Source organism: Eptatretus burgeri, chromosome 5, assembly GCF_056783735.1.
Source record: "Eptatretus burgeri isolate ZD-2024b chromosome 5, Ebu_testis_v1, whole genome shotgun sequence".
NCBI classification, from domain to species: Eukaryota; Metazoa; Chordata; class Myxini; order Myxiniformes; family Myxinidae; genus Eptatretus; species Eptatretus burgeri.
In genome coordinates, this window is record NC_140965.1 from 69619912 (window position 1) to 69637976 (window position 18065).

Here is an 18065-nt window from a genome sequence, read left to right on the forward strand (position 1 = left end):
GTTTGACTCAAAATTGATTGATTATCAAGTTGAATAATGAAGTTTTAAAATATGTCATTATTTTTTCTCTCTTTGGTGATGCTGCCGTTGAGGATGCCACTTTTCAGGGGCAGTTTCTCAAGCAGTCTATTGAAGTGTTTTTCTTTCTTTTAAGTTTGTCTTCATTTTATATTTGCCTCCACTGAAGGTGAAGGAGGTTATGTTTTGACCACTCTGTCTGTTTGTTTGTCTGTCTCTTTCTGAGCAGGATATCTCAAAAAGTCGCGGATGGATCCGTATGAAATTTGGTGGGCAGGTTGGGTGTCTGACAAGGACGAACTGATTAGATTTTGGTGAAGATCTGGATCCGACTCCTGGAATATTTTAAGTGATTGTTCACCATTGAGAGATAGGGCTAAAATTATTTATATATATATATATATATATATATATATATATATATATATATATATATATATATATATATATATATATATATATATACATACATACATACATACATACATACATACATACATACATACATACATACATACATACATACATACATACATACATACATACATAAATACACGTATTAGGGTGGTCAAAAACAGCAAAACAATATATAAAAATTCAGACATCTCCACAAGCCTTAAATTATTCCACTATGATTCAATAACGCGCATAAATAAATTTAAGTTGATCGGCAGTGATTTAGAGGTCGCTCCAGATGACGACTTTTAGTTTCATGAGTTGGTTAATTTAGGGTATGGTCAGGTACAATTACGGGTACTTCTGGATGTCCGAGGTGAAAATGGAGTGCATTTTCAAACTCTATGGGGTCGATTTACTCTAAGAAATGACTGCACCGACATTGAATTCACTACTATTTCGAAAATATTACCTAAAAAAGATTTATCATTTCTGGAGTTGAGTAACTAATCCTACTCATTTCGATATTTTCTAATCTATAATGAATTTGTTGTCCGTCTAAACATTTCTTAGAGTAAATCAACCCCACTGAGTTCAAAAATGCAGTCCATTTTCACCTAGGAAGTTCAGAAGTGTACGGATTCGCATCTCACCATACCCTAATTTTTCAATCAATGGAATTACAAACTATTAGAATATTTCGTCTCATTTACCAAATACCACTATCATCTCCGCCTCTATTGCTGTCTCCACTCCTGCCTGAACTTATTTCTAGCCGGCCCAACATCCAGTGTTTTAAATTCAATGATTCACGAAAAATATGTTAGTTATTTATTTAGTTATTATTATATTAAATTAGGGTATGGTGAGATGCAAATCCGTACACTTCTGAACTTCCTAGGTGAAAATGGACTGCATTTTCAAACTCAGTGGGGTCGATTTACTCTAAGAAATGTTTAGACGGACAACAAATTCATTATAGATTAGAAAATATCGAAATGAGTTGGATTAGTTACTCAACTCCAGTAATGATAAATCTTGTTTTAGGTAATATTTTCGAAATGGTAGTGAATTCAATGTCAGCACAGTCATTTCTTAGAGTAAATTGACCCCATAGAGTTCGAAAATGCACTCCATTTCCACCTCGGACATCCAGAAGTACCCGTAATCGTACCTGACCATACACTAATTTATTCAAGTCATGAGACTAAAAGTCGTCATATGGAGCGACCTCTAAATCACCTCCGATCAAGCTAAAAAAATTATGCTCATTATTGGATCATATTAGAATAATTTTAAGCTTATGGAGCAACATTCTATATTTTTCGACTTTTTTGGACCACCCTAATACATATACATATCACGATTTCTCACAAAGTTGTGGACGGATTTGGATGAAACTTGGTGGACAGGTTGTGTGTGACAAGGAAGAAATTATTCGATTTTGGTGAGATCCAAATCTGGATCTGGATACAAGAATTATTAAATTTTTAAAGTGATTCTTCACCATTGAGAGATCGGGCCAAAAACTATTTCGTACTGTGTAGCATGATATTTCAAAAATGTATTGGGCCCAATATGTTCTCGTGGATCAGGCATTACATGGCGGAGGTATTCACTCTAACGAGTGCCTTTCTCGTTATTTTTGTTTTCCCTTCATTCCCACTGGTTTGTCTGAATGTAGATTTTTTTTCTTGTAATTGCATTATTGAAGATTCAGAAATAATGAGTCTGGAGAGAGGACGAGCGGTTGGCCAGGTTGTGCCGTTGAAATCTCAATTCAATGTGGGCGATCCAATTGCATTTCCCCTGAAACTAGCTCGGTTTGTCGTAGTTTAGAATGCAAATCTTCACTACCGCTGCATTCAACCAAATTTGAAACCATAACCTCTGAGAGGTGTGTGCATGTGTTTTTGTTATTTTACTTATTTATTATTTATTTATGTGATTGTGCATACTGATTTAAGAACAAATCTTCCTTTATTTTCTGTGATAGACTTTTGGTAGTTAAACAGATTTAATACTGTACTGCAGCGTCATTGGCTCAACCAACGTCGAGCTCATCATGGCAGGAGGTTAAAATACCACGATGTACCGAACAGTTTTAACCCCTCTGGAGATGTTCCGAATTATGGCAGATTTGCGTGCGTGTGGGCCGTGAGGACAAAACACGAACCTTAAAGAACTTTAAAGAGCAGGTTGCGGGTCACCAAACATGTTCTGAAAATTTATCATTATGATTATATGTGCATTAAATAGTTCGATGCAAACTATTGTGGTTGCTTAACTATTGGGAATATTAATGAAATTTAACTCCGAAGTTGTTATTTCTCGAGGCTGTTGAAAAAAACAGCGGCGTGCCATATATGGATGGTGACGTCACGTTCTCCAAAACAAAGCGGAAGCTCACTCTTTCATTGAAGAAGTGTCCAGTTCAGCGGGCTGTTCTTTTGCTTTTTTTGAGCTTGCAACTGTCAAAATTATCCTTTTTATTTTAAATTATTGTGGAACAAAGTTATTTGGATATTTGTACATCATGCCTCGTACGTGTGTCGTCATGTTTTGCGAAAATGGCTTGAAAACGGGTAATCGCTCCCACCGATTCCCAAAGGAATCAAATATTCGCTGGCAGTGGATAAGATTTGTACAAACAAAACGGGCGAATTTTCCCTGCCTTTTAAACAATATATTTGTGGAAAAAGCGCTGCGGCCTAACATCTAGTCAAGGTGCCCTAGGCCCTGCACGCCATCGAACATAAACCTTATAAAATATCTGAATTTTACAAACTTCACAACGACCAAGTGTTAAGCATCCTAAGCGACTGCAAAAACCGAAAAGAGAGTTTGAATTGACTTTAAAACGAACCCGCAACGTCGATCGAAGCAAAAATCTCAATTCACCACAGGAATTCACGGCATTATTTAAAATTATTTTCTCAAAGTCATAAAACCGTAATATTCAGCCATCCACAAACAATCTTGACATAATCCGACAGCTTAACAAGTCAGGCATGTGTTGATGACCTTTATTGGGATGAAAAATGATTTTTAAACCATATTTGTGGAAAAAGCACCGCGGCCTAGATCTAGCCCAAGGCGCCCGCGGCCATACGTGCCAGGCGCCCTTAACTTGAAACATTCGTAACTCGACGAATAAAAGCTCAAATTGCACCAAGCTTACCTTATTCTTGCATGCTCGCGTTCCCTGTTAGTGGGTGAACAATCCAACGCTTGGCGAATTCTGCTTCGCAATGAGAGGAAGAGCCGACATCGAAGGATCAAAAAGCGACGTCGCTATTGACGCTTGGCTGCCACAAGCCATTTATCCCTGTGGTAACTTTTCTGACACCTCTTGCTTAAAACCCAAAAAGTCAAAAGGATCGTGAGGCCATGCTTTCACGGTCTGTATTCGTACTGAAAATCAAGATCAAGCGACCTTTCGCGCTTCTGCTCCACGGGAGGTTTCCGTCCTCCCTGAGCTGGCAGTCAGTCCTGCCACTTGTACATGAAATAGGCCGTTTTCTTGCATTTGCAAGTGGCTCAAATTTATATGGCTCAGGGCCAGAAACTCCATGGTATAAATTCCCATCATCCTCCGACTCGTCCTCGGCAATATCGGAATGAAAACACTCAATTTCATCGCCGCTGAAATCACTCTCTGATTCACATCTCGCCATTGTTTACACGCTGTTTCCGAATGTTCACGAAGTTTTCGGAGAACATGACGTCATAGCATCTTCGGTAACTTCCGGACTGTTTTTCGATCACTGACAAAAGTTTTGACTTTAAAGTTAATTTTAGCATATTTTGAGTTTCAAATGTAAGAAAATAATTGCCCAACGATTATTAATGTGCTTACAACCTTCGAATCACGCAAAGTCATCAGCGACCCAAAACCTGCTCTTTGAAGCATTTGTTTAAACCAACGGGTTTTTTCCCAAACCATAAATGAAGGAAAATTGACCAGTGGAGGCATACGATGATGGGTCGTTGTGGGGAAAAAGGGGGGACACGGAATAGATAACAAAATAATTATATACTATGTGAATAAAAATGAATCTAAAGAAATCGAATGCGGCTCACTCCGGACTCGATCTCAGATGGGAAAGGGACAAAACCAGGGGACTCAGCCCTGTCGGTAGCGGTGGGGGTGGAGGGAGGAAGCGGAGGATGGATGCGGAGCAGGGGATGAGGAGGTGATGGGCAAGACGATGAACAGGCAGAAGAAATAGCACAGGGCGAAGGCAGGCAAACCGGACAACCTCCTCCGAGCTCACCTCCCTCCAGTTAGCTCCCCTCAACTCTTGTTCTCCTCAGACATTTTCTTATTTTTACCTCAGCCCTTGGCTCTCTTCATCGCATTGGCTGTTCTCCTCAGGCCAACTGCTCTAATAGCTCCTCCCTATTCTACCCAGTCAATACTCCACCTCTGGAAGGAGTCTATAGTCCGCCCCCTCCCTTCCTCTTGCCAAGTCTCTCGGCACCCCCAGTAGAGGTTTACATTGGGGTTTATACACACAATTTACTTAACCACAATCCTTAACTAATTATTACCACGCACCAACACCTGCATGGTGCACATAAAAACAAGACATTCCTTAAGCTGATGTGTCCCTACTTATTTACATCTAGATTGGCTAACTACCTGTACATGGATCCTGCTACTCTATACATTCCTGTTTGCACTAATGTGATATCTTACCCTCCCCCCCCTCCCCTCAATCTGCGCACAAACGTAACAATACTTTGTTACGCAATGGGAACCTTGTCTGTGCAGTCTGTTAAATCTGTCTGTAAATGTACACGTTATGTTGGTGAGAGTATATGCTTCTTCTATTTTTGCAGGCATCGCACGCCGTACCTTGCATACCTTACTCGCTCCCGACAGGCACTGCAGGCAACGCAGGCTCACCTCGAGAGAGTTTTACAGTGGGTGGGACGAGACACAGAAATAGCAATGCGGTATTTCACAGTTGTGTGCGTACGCCTGTTCCTTCAGCAGCGAGAAGATCCCATCTTCGGTTTCATTCATGGTATGATTGGTTCTTTATCACTTTCAACTATGATCCCTTGTTTTTTCCTCAGTGTTTGTTTTTTCTTATGTATTTGAACTTGCTGTCCATCTATTTCAATTATACCTTCGATTTAGGCCACATAACCAATAAAAAGTAGTTATTGTTCCCTGACTAATTAAAAAAAAATGAAAACAAAAGTGTGAATACCTATTTTTTTTAATCGTCAGTTTTGTTGTGCCCTCATCTGAGGAGGTGCGTACATAAATCAAGTGAAGCTCAGTGAAATGTGGTATGTTTATTGGCAAGCCTTTAGGCCACAGCTCACAACCTGGAATGGCCCCTTTTTTAGCTCGCCTGTTCGAAGAACAGAGAGCTATAGCGATACCCCCGGCGTGAGCGTGAGCGTGAAAATGTTAAAATTTTTGGTGCGTTATTTTTTCCTTTCTAATGTTTTTATCTACCACACTCTTATTTTATACGCCCGATATACAATCCAACTATTACAGCGCTTCTTCTCTCCATGCTCTGAATTCGCCTTCATTGCATCCATCAAGAATTGTGTTAAATCGCATCTCTGACCTAAAACTTTTAAAAACCACAGTTTGCCATGGATGTTCGCTTTCCATCAACCATTCTTTTTTTCCAACTTCAGTGCCAACTCACCCCCCTCACCCCTCACTCTCACTCTCAAAGCAACCATCCCACTCTTCTCCCTCCAAGCCTCCCTCCCACCTCTCTCAAAAATTCCCCCCTCACCTTTCTCCCACCTTTCATCCCCCTCACTCTTCCTTCTCAAAGTTGCCCCCGCCTCTCTCATCCACCAACCTGCCTCCCTGCACTGCCCTGTCACCTCCGTCTCTTCACGCCACTTCCTCAAATCCTCAACTGCCTTCTTCCTTGTCTCTTGTCCCCCCTCTCCCCCAGCACCACAGAGCCTTTTCTCCTCCTCATTCGGCCCCCTCCCTCGTTATTCTGCAATACCCCACACTCCTTCAGCAACCCTCATACCTGCCCCCTCGTCCCTTGTCCTACCCTCCCCCTCCCCCTCCACCTCCTGCACCCAAAGCCTCCTCCCCTTCCTCTTCATTAAAAGTGTGGACCTCAAATATCCGGGGCCTTCGCTCAAACCTTTCAGATCTTTCCATACAGGTTGCCACTGACAAACCAGACATTATCTGCCTAACAGAAACTTTCCTCTCCCAAGGCGTGTCTGACTCCCAAGTATCTCTCCCTGGCTACTCCCTCTTACGGTATGACAGACCTGAGCCTCGTCCTGGTGGAGGTGTTGCTCTCTTCATCAAAGACTCTATTCCTCACTCTCCATGCACTGCTCTCACTCCCCCACACCCCTAGGAATACCTCTGGCTTCGGCTTCCCCTCCACTCCCACCTCATGTTTATATGTGTACTGTACCGTCCACCGAACAGTGATGACTCCATCTACACCTCACTATCCCGAAAACATGGACCATCTTCTATCTTCTCATCCAAACTCTCTCTTCCTCTTATGTGGTGACTTCAATTGTCATCACGCCAGTTGGCTAGGTGTGGGTACCTCTCTCACCTGCCATGGCACCTCAGCAAAAGCTTTCTGCGACTCATTGGGACTGACTCAATCGGTCAACTTCCTGACCCGGATCTCAACCAATGGTACTCCATCTCTTCTGGATCTGGTTTTGACAAATTTCCCTGACAATATCTGCTGCTCTTCCTTCGCTCCAATTGGTTCTTCTGACCACGTCCTTGTCAAAGTGGACATCTCTCTGGCTGTTATCAGAGAACCACCTCACCGCCGTCGAGTCTGGCATTTCACTCAAGCCGACTGGCAGGGTCTCCGAGCAGCCATCAAACTTACAGACTGGTCTCCTATCACTTCTTTCTCAAACATCAACTCATCCTGGGAATTCTTTCAAAGAAACTTGCTCTCCCTCATGCACAGATTTATCCCCTCTCGTGTTCAGTTGTCTTACCCTTCCTCCCGCCCTTGGTTTACTGAAGCTTGTGGCGAGGCAGTTGTCCTGAAACAACTTGCCTTTGCCTCATGGAAAGCAAACCCAACTGAGGAGCAATCTCAGTTCTTTCCACAAAGCTCGGAACAAGTGTGTATCTACCCTCAGGAGAGCCAGAAAACAACATCTTTCTCATCTCAAGTCTGAACTCTCAAACCTCTCTCCCTCCTCAAAATCCTGGTGGCGTTTAATCAAATCTGTTTCTGGTGTATGTTCCCCCTCCATCCCCTCCCTTACCTCAAATGGCCGCACTGCTGATTCCACACGTGATAAAGCTGAATGTCTAAACTCGGTGTTTGCAGCTAAATCTTGTGTCCTAAACCCATCACTATCTCTACCCACTTTACCCAGTCGCACCCAACTGTCCCTGGACTCTGTATCCTTTTCTCCTGACAAGGTGGAGAGCTTGCTTTCAAACCTCGAGTCAGATTCTGCAACCGGTCCAGACGGCATCAGCCCACGTGTCCTCAAAGCCTGCTCTTCTGCTCTTGCTCACCCACTCTCTGTTCTATTCACCCTCTCATTTGCCCAAGGTCATCTGCCATCTGCTTGGAAATCTGCTAACATCACTGCCCTGCATAAAAAAGGTGCAAAAACAGATCCCTGTAACTACAGACCAATCAGCCTTCTCCCAATCATCAGCAAGGTGATGGAATCCATCATCGCCTCAGATATGAAATCCTTCCTCTTCTCCAATGGCTTGATTTCCAATCATCAATTTGGTTTCAGACCAGGTCACTCTACCCTGGATATGCTGCTTCTGCTCTCCCATCAATGGATGGAGGTCCTCAATGCCAGACAGGAAATCCGAGCCGTATCCCTGGACATATCACGTGCTTTTGACACAGTCTGGCACCCTGCCCTACTCACCAAACTCTCTTCCCATGGTATTCAAGGCCATCTCCACTCATGGCTCGCAGACTTCCTCTCCTGTCGCAGTCAACGTGTGGCCCTAAATGGAGTTCTTTCATCCCCTCTTCCTGTGCACGCTGGAGTTCCTCAAGGTAGCGTTCTGGGCCCTGTTCTTTTTCTGGTTTTCATCAATGATCTCTCGGACTCTCTGGAAAATCCTCTATTTCTCTTTGCCGACGAGTCCACCCTCTGCCGTACCATCTGTCATCCCTCAGACCGGCAAGCAGCAGCTTCTTCGCTCACTGCAGATCTGGATAAAATCACAAACTGGTCCAACACGTGGAACATGTCTTTCAATCCAGACAAATCTCACACTCTCACTATGTCTCTTCGAAAGGACCGTTTACAAAACCCCCCCATCCACTTTCTCAACAATCCTCTGGAAGAAGTCTTTTCTTTCAAGCTTCTAGGTCTCACTATCTGCCATGACCTTTCCTGGGAAAGTCACATTTCCAACCTCGCCTCAAAAGCCAGTCGCCGACTGGGAATCCTCCGTCGTGCTAAGTCCTTCCTCGGCCCTCTTGAGCTCCTGACCACTTACAAAGCTTTTGTCCGTAGCCTGATGGAGTACTGCTCTCCCCTCTGGGCTGGTGCTCCTGCCTCCCACCTTTCTCGGCTTAACGCTGTCGAAACCAGGGCATTTAAGATCATCGGCATCTCCCGCAATGAAGCTGAGTCTTTGGGCCTCTCACTCAATCACCGCAGGTTGGTCGGTGGTCTTTCTGTCTTCTACTGGGACTCCTCTCCAGCCTTGCCCCCTGCTCTCTCTGCGATTTGTCCCCACCACATTTCCACAGGGCGCTCAAGGTCCGCCAACAACCCCCTTCTGGTAAAACTACCAAAATCACGAATCACTGCTCATCTTCACTCTTTCATTCCTCTTTTTCCCGCCTTTGGAATAAACTTCCTCACTCTATTCTTTCCCATTCTTCCCTCCAGGCTTTCAAAACAGCTGTTCACCACCACCTCTTATCTTCCCCCATCCAAATCCTCGATCTTTTCTACCCCCGATAATCCACCCAAGCCCACTTCCTTCATTTCTCCTGCTTTCCTTCCTGAAAGTACCTGAAATGTCCATCTTCTCTTCGCCATGTTCCCCGTCCCATCCCCATCCCTCTCCCTTCCACAGTTCACCTAATGTGTCTGTTCCCCACTGTTTTGTCCCTTCCACTCCCGCCCCTCTTGTCTCATGCCTCCTTGCTGTGAGTTGTGTGTTTGCTCTCATACGAGCCTCGACCAAGGTATACAAAAAAAAAAAAAAAAAAAAAAAAAAATATATATATATATATATATATATATATACACGTATATATATATATATATATATATATACGTATATATATATATATACGTGTATATATATATATATATATATATATATATATATATATATATATATATATATATACGTATATATATATATATATACGTATATATATATATATACGTATATATATATATATATATATATATATACGTATATATATATATATATATATATATATATATATATATATATATATCGGGGCGTATTATGTGTTGTCCATCCGTCCGTCTGTCTGTCTGTCTGTCTGTCTGTCTGTCTGTCCGTCCGTTCCTGTCCGCACTCTAACTCCCAAAGTTTTAAACTTTCACGTTTCATATTTCGTACATAAGTACAGACTGTGGAGACGGTGTGTCGTGATATACGTTCGTCATCTAAAGTGGTTGCCATGGCAACCAGGATGCTGTTTTCCACGTAGTAGCACAATTCTGTATATACTTTCTTGTTCGGGCGTATATCGTGCTCACTTGCGCTCTTGTTACTTATTACAATATACAAATACATATATTGCTTTAAAATTATTTGGATCAGACTTCACTGCAATGCTTTATAAAAAAATATATTAATCGTTTTTAAAAGACTCGTCTAATAATTATTAGACGAGTCTTTTAAAAACGATAAATGTGTAAACAGGCGAGCATTGGGTGGCTTTGACACCAACTCTGGTTAATCCTGCTGTGCATATGCTCAGTCTGCTGCACACAGGCTACCTGTCAGTCCCGAGTAATCCATACCGCTAGTCAGCTTGTGTGACAGCTGCATACCAATCGTAACAACATCCTCACCGCGTGCTGGTAATATGATATGAATTGCGATACATCTGTTAATAGTATATACCATTATTGTTGCATTTAATTTGTGATGCTCTGGTTGAGTGAAGTGGTGGTGGTGGTGGTCGTATGGCAGCTTCGCTGCCGGGGTAGCTATCATTTCTTGAAGCGCGACTGTGTCGCTGATGCAGTGCCCCTCTACCAGTACACACACTGGATACAGTACACACACTGGATACTGGTACTCATTTCGCCGACCTCAGAAGGATGACAGGCTGAGTCAACACCCTGGTGTATTAATTCAGCGGCCGACGGGGCTTGAACTCAGGACTCTCGGATCCCAAGCTGCCACCCGAACCACTGAGCCAACACCAGGCTTGTTGAGTGAAGTGAAACCCGAGCATCATAACAGTGTACCTATAGATGCCACCTGCAGTTCTGAGTGTTTGTGCCTCCTCTGCATTGCAGTCGTGAGATGCTATTGTAATCAGCATGTTTTGCACATCATCAGTGTGCGTGACATCAGAGCGCCGTCAAAATGCCTTAAATTTCGTGGGTACGCAACATGTCGATCGATGCTGCGCTTCCTCTTTCTAAAGTGCTGGTTATCGCCAGTGTCGCAATCAACAAACATATGCCTTGGTGTTGCACAGCATTGTAGTTTATCAATGTAAACCTAAAATACAAAAATCAAAAAACACTTAACTTCCATCCCCACTCTCTCAAAGGTGATCCAGGGTGGAGATAACATGTTTATCGATAACAATCCGCAATGTTGTTGTTTTTCATACTGTGAATAAGTAATTAACCAGAGAATATCTAAATGGTCATTTTCTTGTATTTTTCACCCCCGTTGGACTTCGTCTGAAATGGGGGTTTATGGATTTGCTCTCTGTGTGCGTGCGAGTCAGCAACCATATCTCAGATATGTGTGGACCAATTTTATTTGAACTTGGCACAAAGGCAACACATGAAGGTATACATATGCAATTCATTTTTTAAATTGATATCAGATCAAAGATGGCCGACTGGCAGGCATTTTAGTTGTAAAAAAAAAACCAAAAAAAAAACCCCGGCGTCGAAAATGCCCTCAATCATTTCTCAGACATGCATTTACCGATGTTGTTCAAACTTGACACACACATAAAGAATGATGGCGTACTTATGCACGCCATTTTTTTTTTCCAAGATCAGATCCAAGATGGCCGACTGGCGGCCATTTTGTTGCTTGAGCGTGTCTCCAAACATTTCTCAGACATGCATCATCCGATTTTGTTCAAACTTGGCACAAGCACAGTACACGATGGCATACACTTGCACCAAACTTTATTTTGTGTTCTGATCAAAGATGGTCGACTGGTAGACTGGCGGCCATTTTAGTTGTACATAAATGTGGGCTCGCCCTTTAACTCCATGCAGCAATATTACGAAAACAACGTGGCTCTAGCATTTTATGTCTTTCTTTTTTTTAACTTGTCTGTTTAGGGAATTCTGAAACAAAACAATTTCCTTCACAAAATGAGAGACAATTTTACACACTGGAAAATAAGGCATGTGTAGGAAGTGAGCAACAAACAATAAAATACCTCCCAAGTGTTTAGCTCCGTATGTCATCTGTTGTGGCTAGCATCGGTTGACTTGCATCAAGACACTATTTTGATGTCCATTAAAGGTAATCAATCAGGTGTAGCTAGTCTGCATGTGGCTCTGTATATTATGTGCACATTGATGAAAGAAAATATGAATTTACCCATGGAGACTGTGATTGGGAAACCAAATTCCCCACCAACCATCCCCAAGTGTACTTTTTATGGGGTCTTGTAAAGGGGCAGTGAAACATTAATGACACAAACACTCGGTGGCACTTTTAACACATCCATGTCATTCTCGGAACACATCACGATTATTTTTTTTTATAAATGAACATACTTAGCACACAACAAAGAAACAACATCACTAATATACAAGCAGCATAATATACAAACTCAAACCTATCAAACACGCATCTCAACACCCTACAGACCACACGAAACAAAGCCCTTCACATAATCACGTGTTGCACGTTAACAACATCCATTGAGCATCTACACACAGAGACAAAAGTATTAAAAATCAAAGACCACTTGGATGTGAGAGGTGTGTAGTTCCTTGCAGCTGCAAGTACCAACCCTAATCACCCATGCCATGACATGTCCAACCACCCAGACCCCTAGACACAATAATACTGCACCACAAAGACACTATGATGACATCCTTCAAAACATCAATGACTACTGATCAATGACAACTTCAAAAAAACACATCCATACCCACATCACCATAAAAGTAAAAAATAACCTGCGCCCAAACAGTATCTTGGGCACTAAACCTAACCCATCTACGACACATAAATTACTTTCCAGGTCTGATCGTGTTCACCTTTCATACCTTAGCTGTGGACACCAGCCGCAGCCTTTGCAGTCCAAAGAAACATAAGCTCGATGACACCACTGACGACACCTGTAACCTCTGCCAGGCCACCCCACAACAATAAATCACACTATGGAAGACTGCAGGGCCCTGGCTCCACGAAGACAAGACAACAAGATTTTAGATGTGAGGGATCGTTATGTCGTTCCCAGGGAAATCAATGGGAAAATAAGAACAACTACATCATGGCGCTCCACCCATTGCTGGACGAGTTCACGGAGATTGAGAAATACTGTGCATTGCAAAGTTACCCACAGCTGTTCATAAAGGACCTGTAAATCTCTATGAGCATTTTGCAATGCGTGTGTGTACGTTATGTATAAAACTGTTAAGAATGTCGAGCAGGTTTCTATGAACAAAGAATACAAATGACATCAAAATACATCTTTTGTTGCACATTGTTGCTTCAATAATAGCATCTGCCTGCCAACAGTGGTGTGAAATTGACAAAGGTGTGAAATTTTAAAATATTTCAGGGAAATTGTCCATTCGAGAATAAAAATATTGCCCAGAAATGCAACAAAGTGATGGTACAGTTTAAAATCTTGTTTTGACTAACAACAAAAAGTGCTTTTTTTGTTTTGACTTGTAAAGACTCCATTTTTTTTCCTGGAAAAAGTGTTGAAAAGTACTTATTTGGAGGGAGGGTCTTAAATAGTTCAAATCTTTGTCGTACAATGAAAATGTTGATAATTTTGGATGGCCCCAAACCTGAAACCTCCACATAACATGTATCTTGCTTTAATGATTACCCATGGCTCTGAATTTGGGTGTATGTTTTACCTTGCAAACCACATCTTCTGTCTTTTACCTCTCGTAGAATTCCAAGGTCTCACAGCACCTGATGAGAAGACGGCACTGGTTGAGGACTTCCTGGGAGCACTTTACGGCGAGATGGCTCAGGACAGCATCTGGACGCACGCCAGTGAAGAGCAGCTGCAGCATGCTCAGATAGCCATTGAGCGCAGCGTCATGAGCCGCATTTTCAAGCTCGCCTTCTACCCAAACCAGGATGGAGATATCCTGCGTGATCAGTACGTGCACCTTGACACTATTGCTATCGTCGGTGGCTGCTTGGAGCACGGCACTTTCTTTGCTCAACACCAATTGATGAAGGGTGTTCAAAATGTTCTAGGATCGGGGTATGTAGCATCCTGGAACCAGAGTCCTTTGCTCTTAAACTTGCACGTATGCATATTATCTGCCATTCGTTTAATTCATGTTTTTATTGTTTCAGAGTATGATCAATAGTTTTACTTGGTTATACAGCTTTGAATCTTCCAGAAGTTGACAAGTCAGGGGTCCTCAAATTTTTATGCAAAAGCACAACTTCAAATGCATCCCTGCATACATGGTGGAGAAGGTGCACCTTCATATTCTGTTTGCCAAATGGTTGGCTGATTTTTAATAGTGGATGCGATTACTTTGAAGATGACCCCAGGCAAAGGTAAGCAACATGCAATCTGTTGCCCAGGTCAAGGGGATGAATGTGGAGGATCAGTGTTAACCCTATCTGGGCTGGATGCACGCCAGTGAGGAGCCCCCCTCTTTGATTTTCGCAATAACTTCCAACCCACCGCCAAGATAGTCCAGCCTAGATGGGGTTAAGGTCTCCAAAATATGCATAGAACCGAGAATGTCTCAAGACAGCCTTTTCCTCATAGTTCCAGATCACATCCGGCATGTCCAAAGTGTCTCCTGTAGCGCAGCATTGAAGATTGACAGCAACGACTGGCACCATGTCATGAGCTGTTCAACTTGGTCAGAGCAGATCCAGCTGACTTTAATCAGGTCAGGTCAGGTATGGAGCATGTGCCAGAACAGCGCGTCACTGCGTCCACTTTCCGCCGGTATTCCAGGGGCCTCCGTCTGGCGTTCCCCCAGGCAGATGCCAGGCCCATCCCCATCTCCCTGAGATGCTGGTCAACCTGCTGCAAGCATGAGGCATGTGGTCGGCCCATTGGCCTCCTCCACTCTCGAGACTCCGTCGCTGAGAGAATCTGGTGAGCACGATCAGCGTCAGGAAAACGAGCCACATGTCCATACAGCCGCAACTGATGCTCACGGACCATGCAGGTAACAAATCTCATCCAAGTCTCTCTCAGCAACTGCTCGTTGGACACAAAATCTGACCAGCGATGGCCAAGGATTCTCCGAAGAGACCTGGTGCCAAAGGAATTAAGTCTCCGTCTCAGATCCTTGGTCAGAGTCTAAGTCTCGCATCCATAGAGCAAGACTGGAAGCACCAAGGACCTGAAGACTCGGACTTTCGTCCTCCCGCACAGTTACCGGCAGCGCCACACCCTATGATCCAGTGAATCCACGACTCCCCAGGCCCGACCCAAACGTCTATTGACCTCTGACTCACAGCCAGCAGAGACATGAATATCACTGCCAAGGTAAGTGAATCTCTCCATGACCTCAACATCCTCACCACAAACAGACACAGACAGGATAGCAGCATCCAAGATGTCATTGAAAGCCTGGATCTTAGTTTTGACCCAAGAAACCCATAATCCCAGCGGCTCCGACTCCTCATTCAGCACTTTGAGGGCCCCCAAAAGGATATCTAAAGTCTCCGCAAAGATGACTGCATCATCTGCGAAATCAAGGTCCGAAATCTTGACATTCCCAAACGATGCACTGCAACTTGATCTTTCCGACATCCTTCCTAAAATCCAGTCCATACAAGTGCTGAAAAGTGTGGGGGCCAGTACACACCCCTGACAAACTCCAGTAACAACTGGAAATAAGTCAGAGATGGTACCACCACACTTCACAGCACTCTCAGTACCACAGTAGAGTTCAGACATCAGATCGATCAGTTTTGGTGGCACCCCACGAAGACCAAGAATCCTCCAGAGGGCATCCCGATTCACTGAATCGAACGCTTTACAGAGATCAACATGGGCTGCAAGCAGCCCCTGCCGAAACTCTCGTCTGCGTTCGGTGAGGACACGAAGAGCAAGGATACGGTCAATCGTTGACCTCTTTGATGTAAAGCCTGACTGCTCTGGACGCTGGTGCTCAACCAGATGGTGGCGAACCCTATCAAGAATTATCCGAGCAAAGACCTTGCCTGGCACTGAGAGCAGCGTCACCCCTTGGTAGTTGTTGCAGTCTTGGCGATCACCCTTCCCTTTCCAGAGAGGGACAACAAGGCCCCTCTTCCAATCAGTTGGGATGATGCCTGTGTTCCAGGCAGAGCACAAAACTGCATACAACGACACGAGTGCAGCATTTCCACCAGCCTTCAGAAGTTCAGCATGGATGCTACAGATCCCTGGAGCTTTACCCTGTTTCAACCGGTTCACCGCAGCCCGTGTTTCCACAAGCAAAGGTGGACCACAGTTGATTGGATGGTCAGCAACAGGGATTGTAACACCCTAACAACCGCTCAAAGTAACCGGCCCAGCAGGCCTTCACTTCAGACTCCTCTGTCAAGAGCTTACCACCCTCTGCTCTAACCGCAGTGCTCCGAGGGATGGGCTTGGATGAACGCAATGCGCGAATTCCCCTGGAAGCGGGACGAGAATCACCTGTCCACAGGTGATGCTCTACCCCCTCACAGATTCCTCGCACATACAGTGGGGAGAGGAAGTGTTTGATACACTGCCTATTTTGCGGGTTTTCCCACTTACAAAGCACGAAGAGGTCTGTAATTTTTATCATAGGTACACTTCAACTGTGAAAGACTGAATCGAAAACAAAAATCCTGAAAATCACATTGTATGATTTTAAAATAATTAATTTGCATTTTATTGCATGAAATAAGTATTTGATCACCTCCCAACCAGTAAGAATTCCGGCTCTCACAGACCTGTTAGTTTTGTCTTTAAGAAGCCCTCCCATTCTCCACTCATTACCTGTATTAACTGCACCTGTTTGAACTCGTTATCTGCATGAAAGACAGCTGTCCACACTCAATCAATTAGACTCCAACCTCTCCACAATGGACAAGACCAGAGAGCTGTCTAAGGACATCAGGGACAAAATTGTAGACTTGCACAAGGCTGGGATGGGCTACAGGACAATAGGCAAGCAGCTTGGTGAGAAGGCAACAACTGTTGGCGCAATTATTAGAAAATGGAAGAAGTTCAAGATAAGCCAATCTCCCTCGGTCTGGGGCTCCATGCAAGATCTCACCTCGTGGAGCCTCAATGATCATGAGAAAGGTGAGGGATCAGCCCAGAACTACACGGCAGGACTTGGTCAATGACCTGAAGAGAGCTGGGACCACAGTATCAAAGAAAACCATAAGTAACACACTACTCTGTCATGGATTAAAATCCTGCAGCGCACGCAAGGTCCCTCTGCTCAAGCAAACGCATGTCCAGGCCCGTCTGAAGTTTGCCAGTGACCATCTGGATGATCCAGAGGAGGAATGGGAGAAGGTCATGTGGTCTGATGAGACCAAAATAGAGCTTTTTGGTTTAAACTCCACTCGCCGTGTTTGGAGGAAGAAGGATGAGTACAACCCCAAGAACACCATCCCAACCGTGAAGCATGGAGGTGGAAACATCATTCTTTGGGGATGCTTTTCTGCAAAGGGGACAGGACGACTGCACCGTATTGAGGGGGGGATGGATGTGGCCATGTATCGCGAGATCTTGGCCAACAACCTCCTTCCCTCAACAAGAGCATTGAAGGTGGGACGTGGCTGCGTCTTCCAGCATGACAACAACCCGAAACACACAGCCAGGGCAACTAAGGAGTGGCTCCGTAAAAAGCATCTCAAGGTCCTGGAGTGGCCTAGCCAGTCTCCAGACCTGAACCCAATAGAAAATCTTTGGAGGGAGCTGAAAGTCTGTGTTTCCCAGCGACAGCCCCAAAACCTGAAGGATCTAGAGAAGATCTGTATGGAGGAGTGGGCCAAAATCCCTGCTGCAGTCTGTGCAAACCTGGTTAAGTACTATAGGAAATGTCTGATCTCTGTCATTGCAAAGAATGGTTTCTGTACCAAATATTAAGTTCTGTTTTTCTGATGTATCAAATACTTATTTCATGCAATAAAATGCAAATAATTATTTTAAAATCATACAATGTCATTTTCAGGATTTTTGTTTTCGATTCCGTCTTTCACAGTTGAAGTGTTCCTCTGATAAAAATTACAGACCTCTACGTGCTTTGTCAGTGGGAAAACCTGCAAAATC

At 43.8% G+C, this 18065-nt stretch overlaps 1 protein-coding gene across 6 annotated transcripts in view; it reads left to right on the plus strand.

The window, feature by feature from the left end:
- GAPVD1 (GTPase activating protein and VPS9 domains 1) overlaps positions 1 to 18065 on the plus strand; it is a 174283-nt gene that overhangs the window by 146704 nt on the left and 9514 nt on the right. For all 6 annotated transcript variants that reach the window (XM_085882329.1, XM_085882331.1, XM_085882333.1 and 3 more), the window contains 2 exons: positions 5260 to 5447; positions 13733 to 13946. In XM_085882329.1, the coding sequence (XP_085738455.1) occupies positions 5260 to 5447; positions 13733 to 13946 (402 nt within the window). The remainder of the gene's footprint in view (positions 1 to 5259; positions 5448 to 13732; positions 13947 to 18065) is intronic.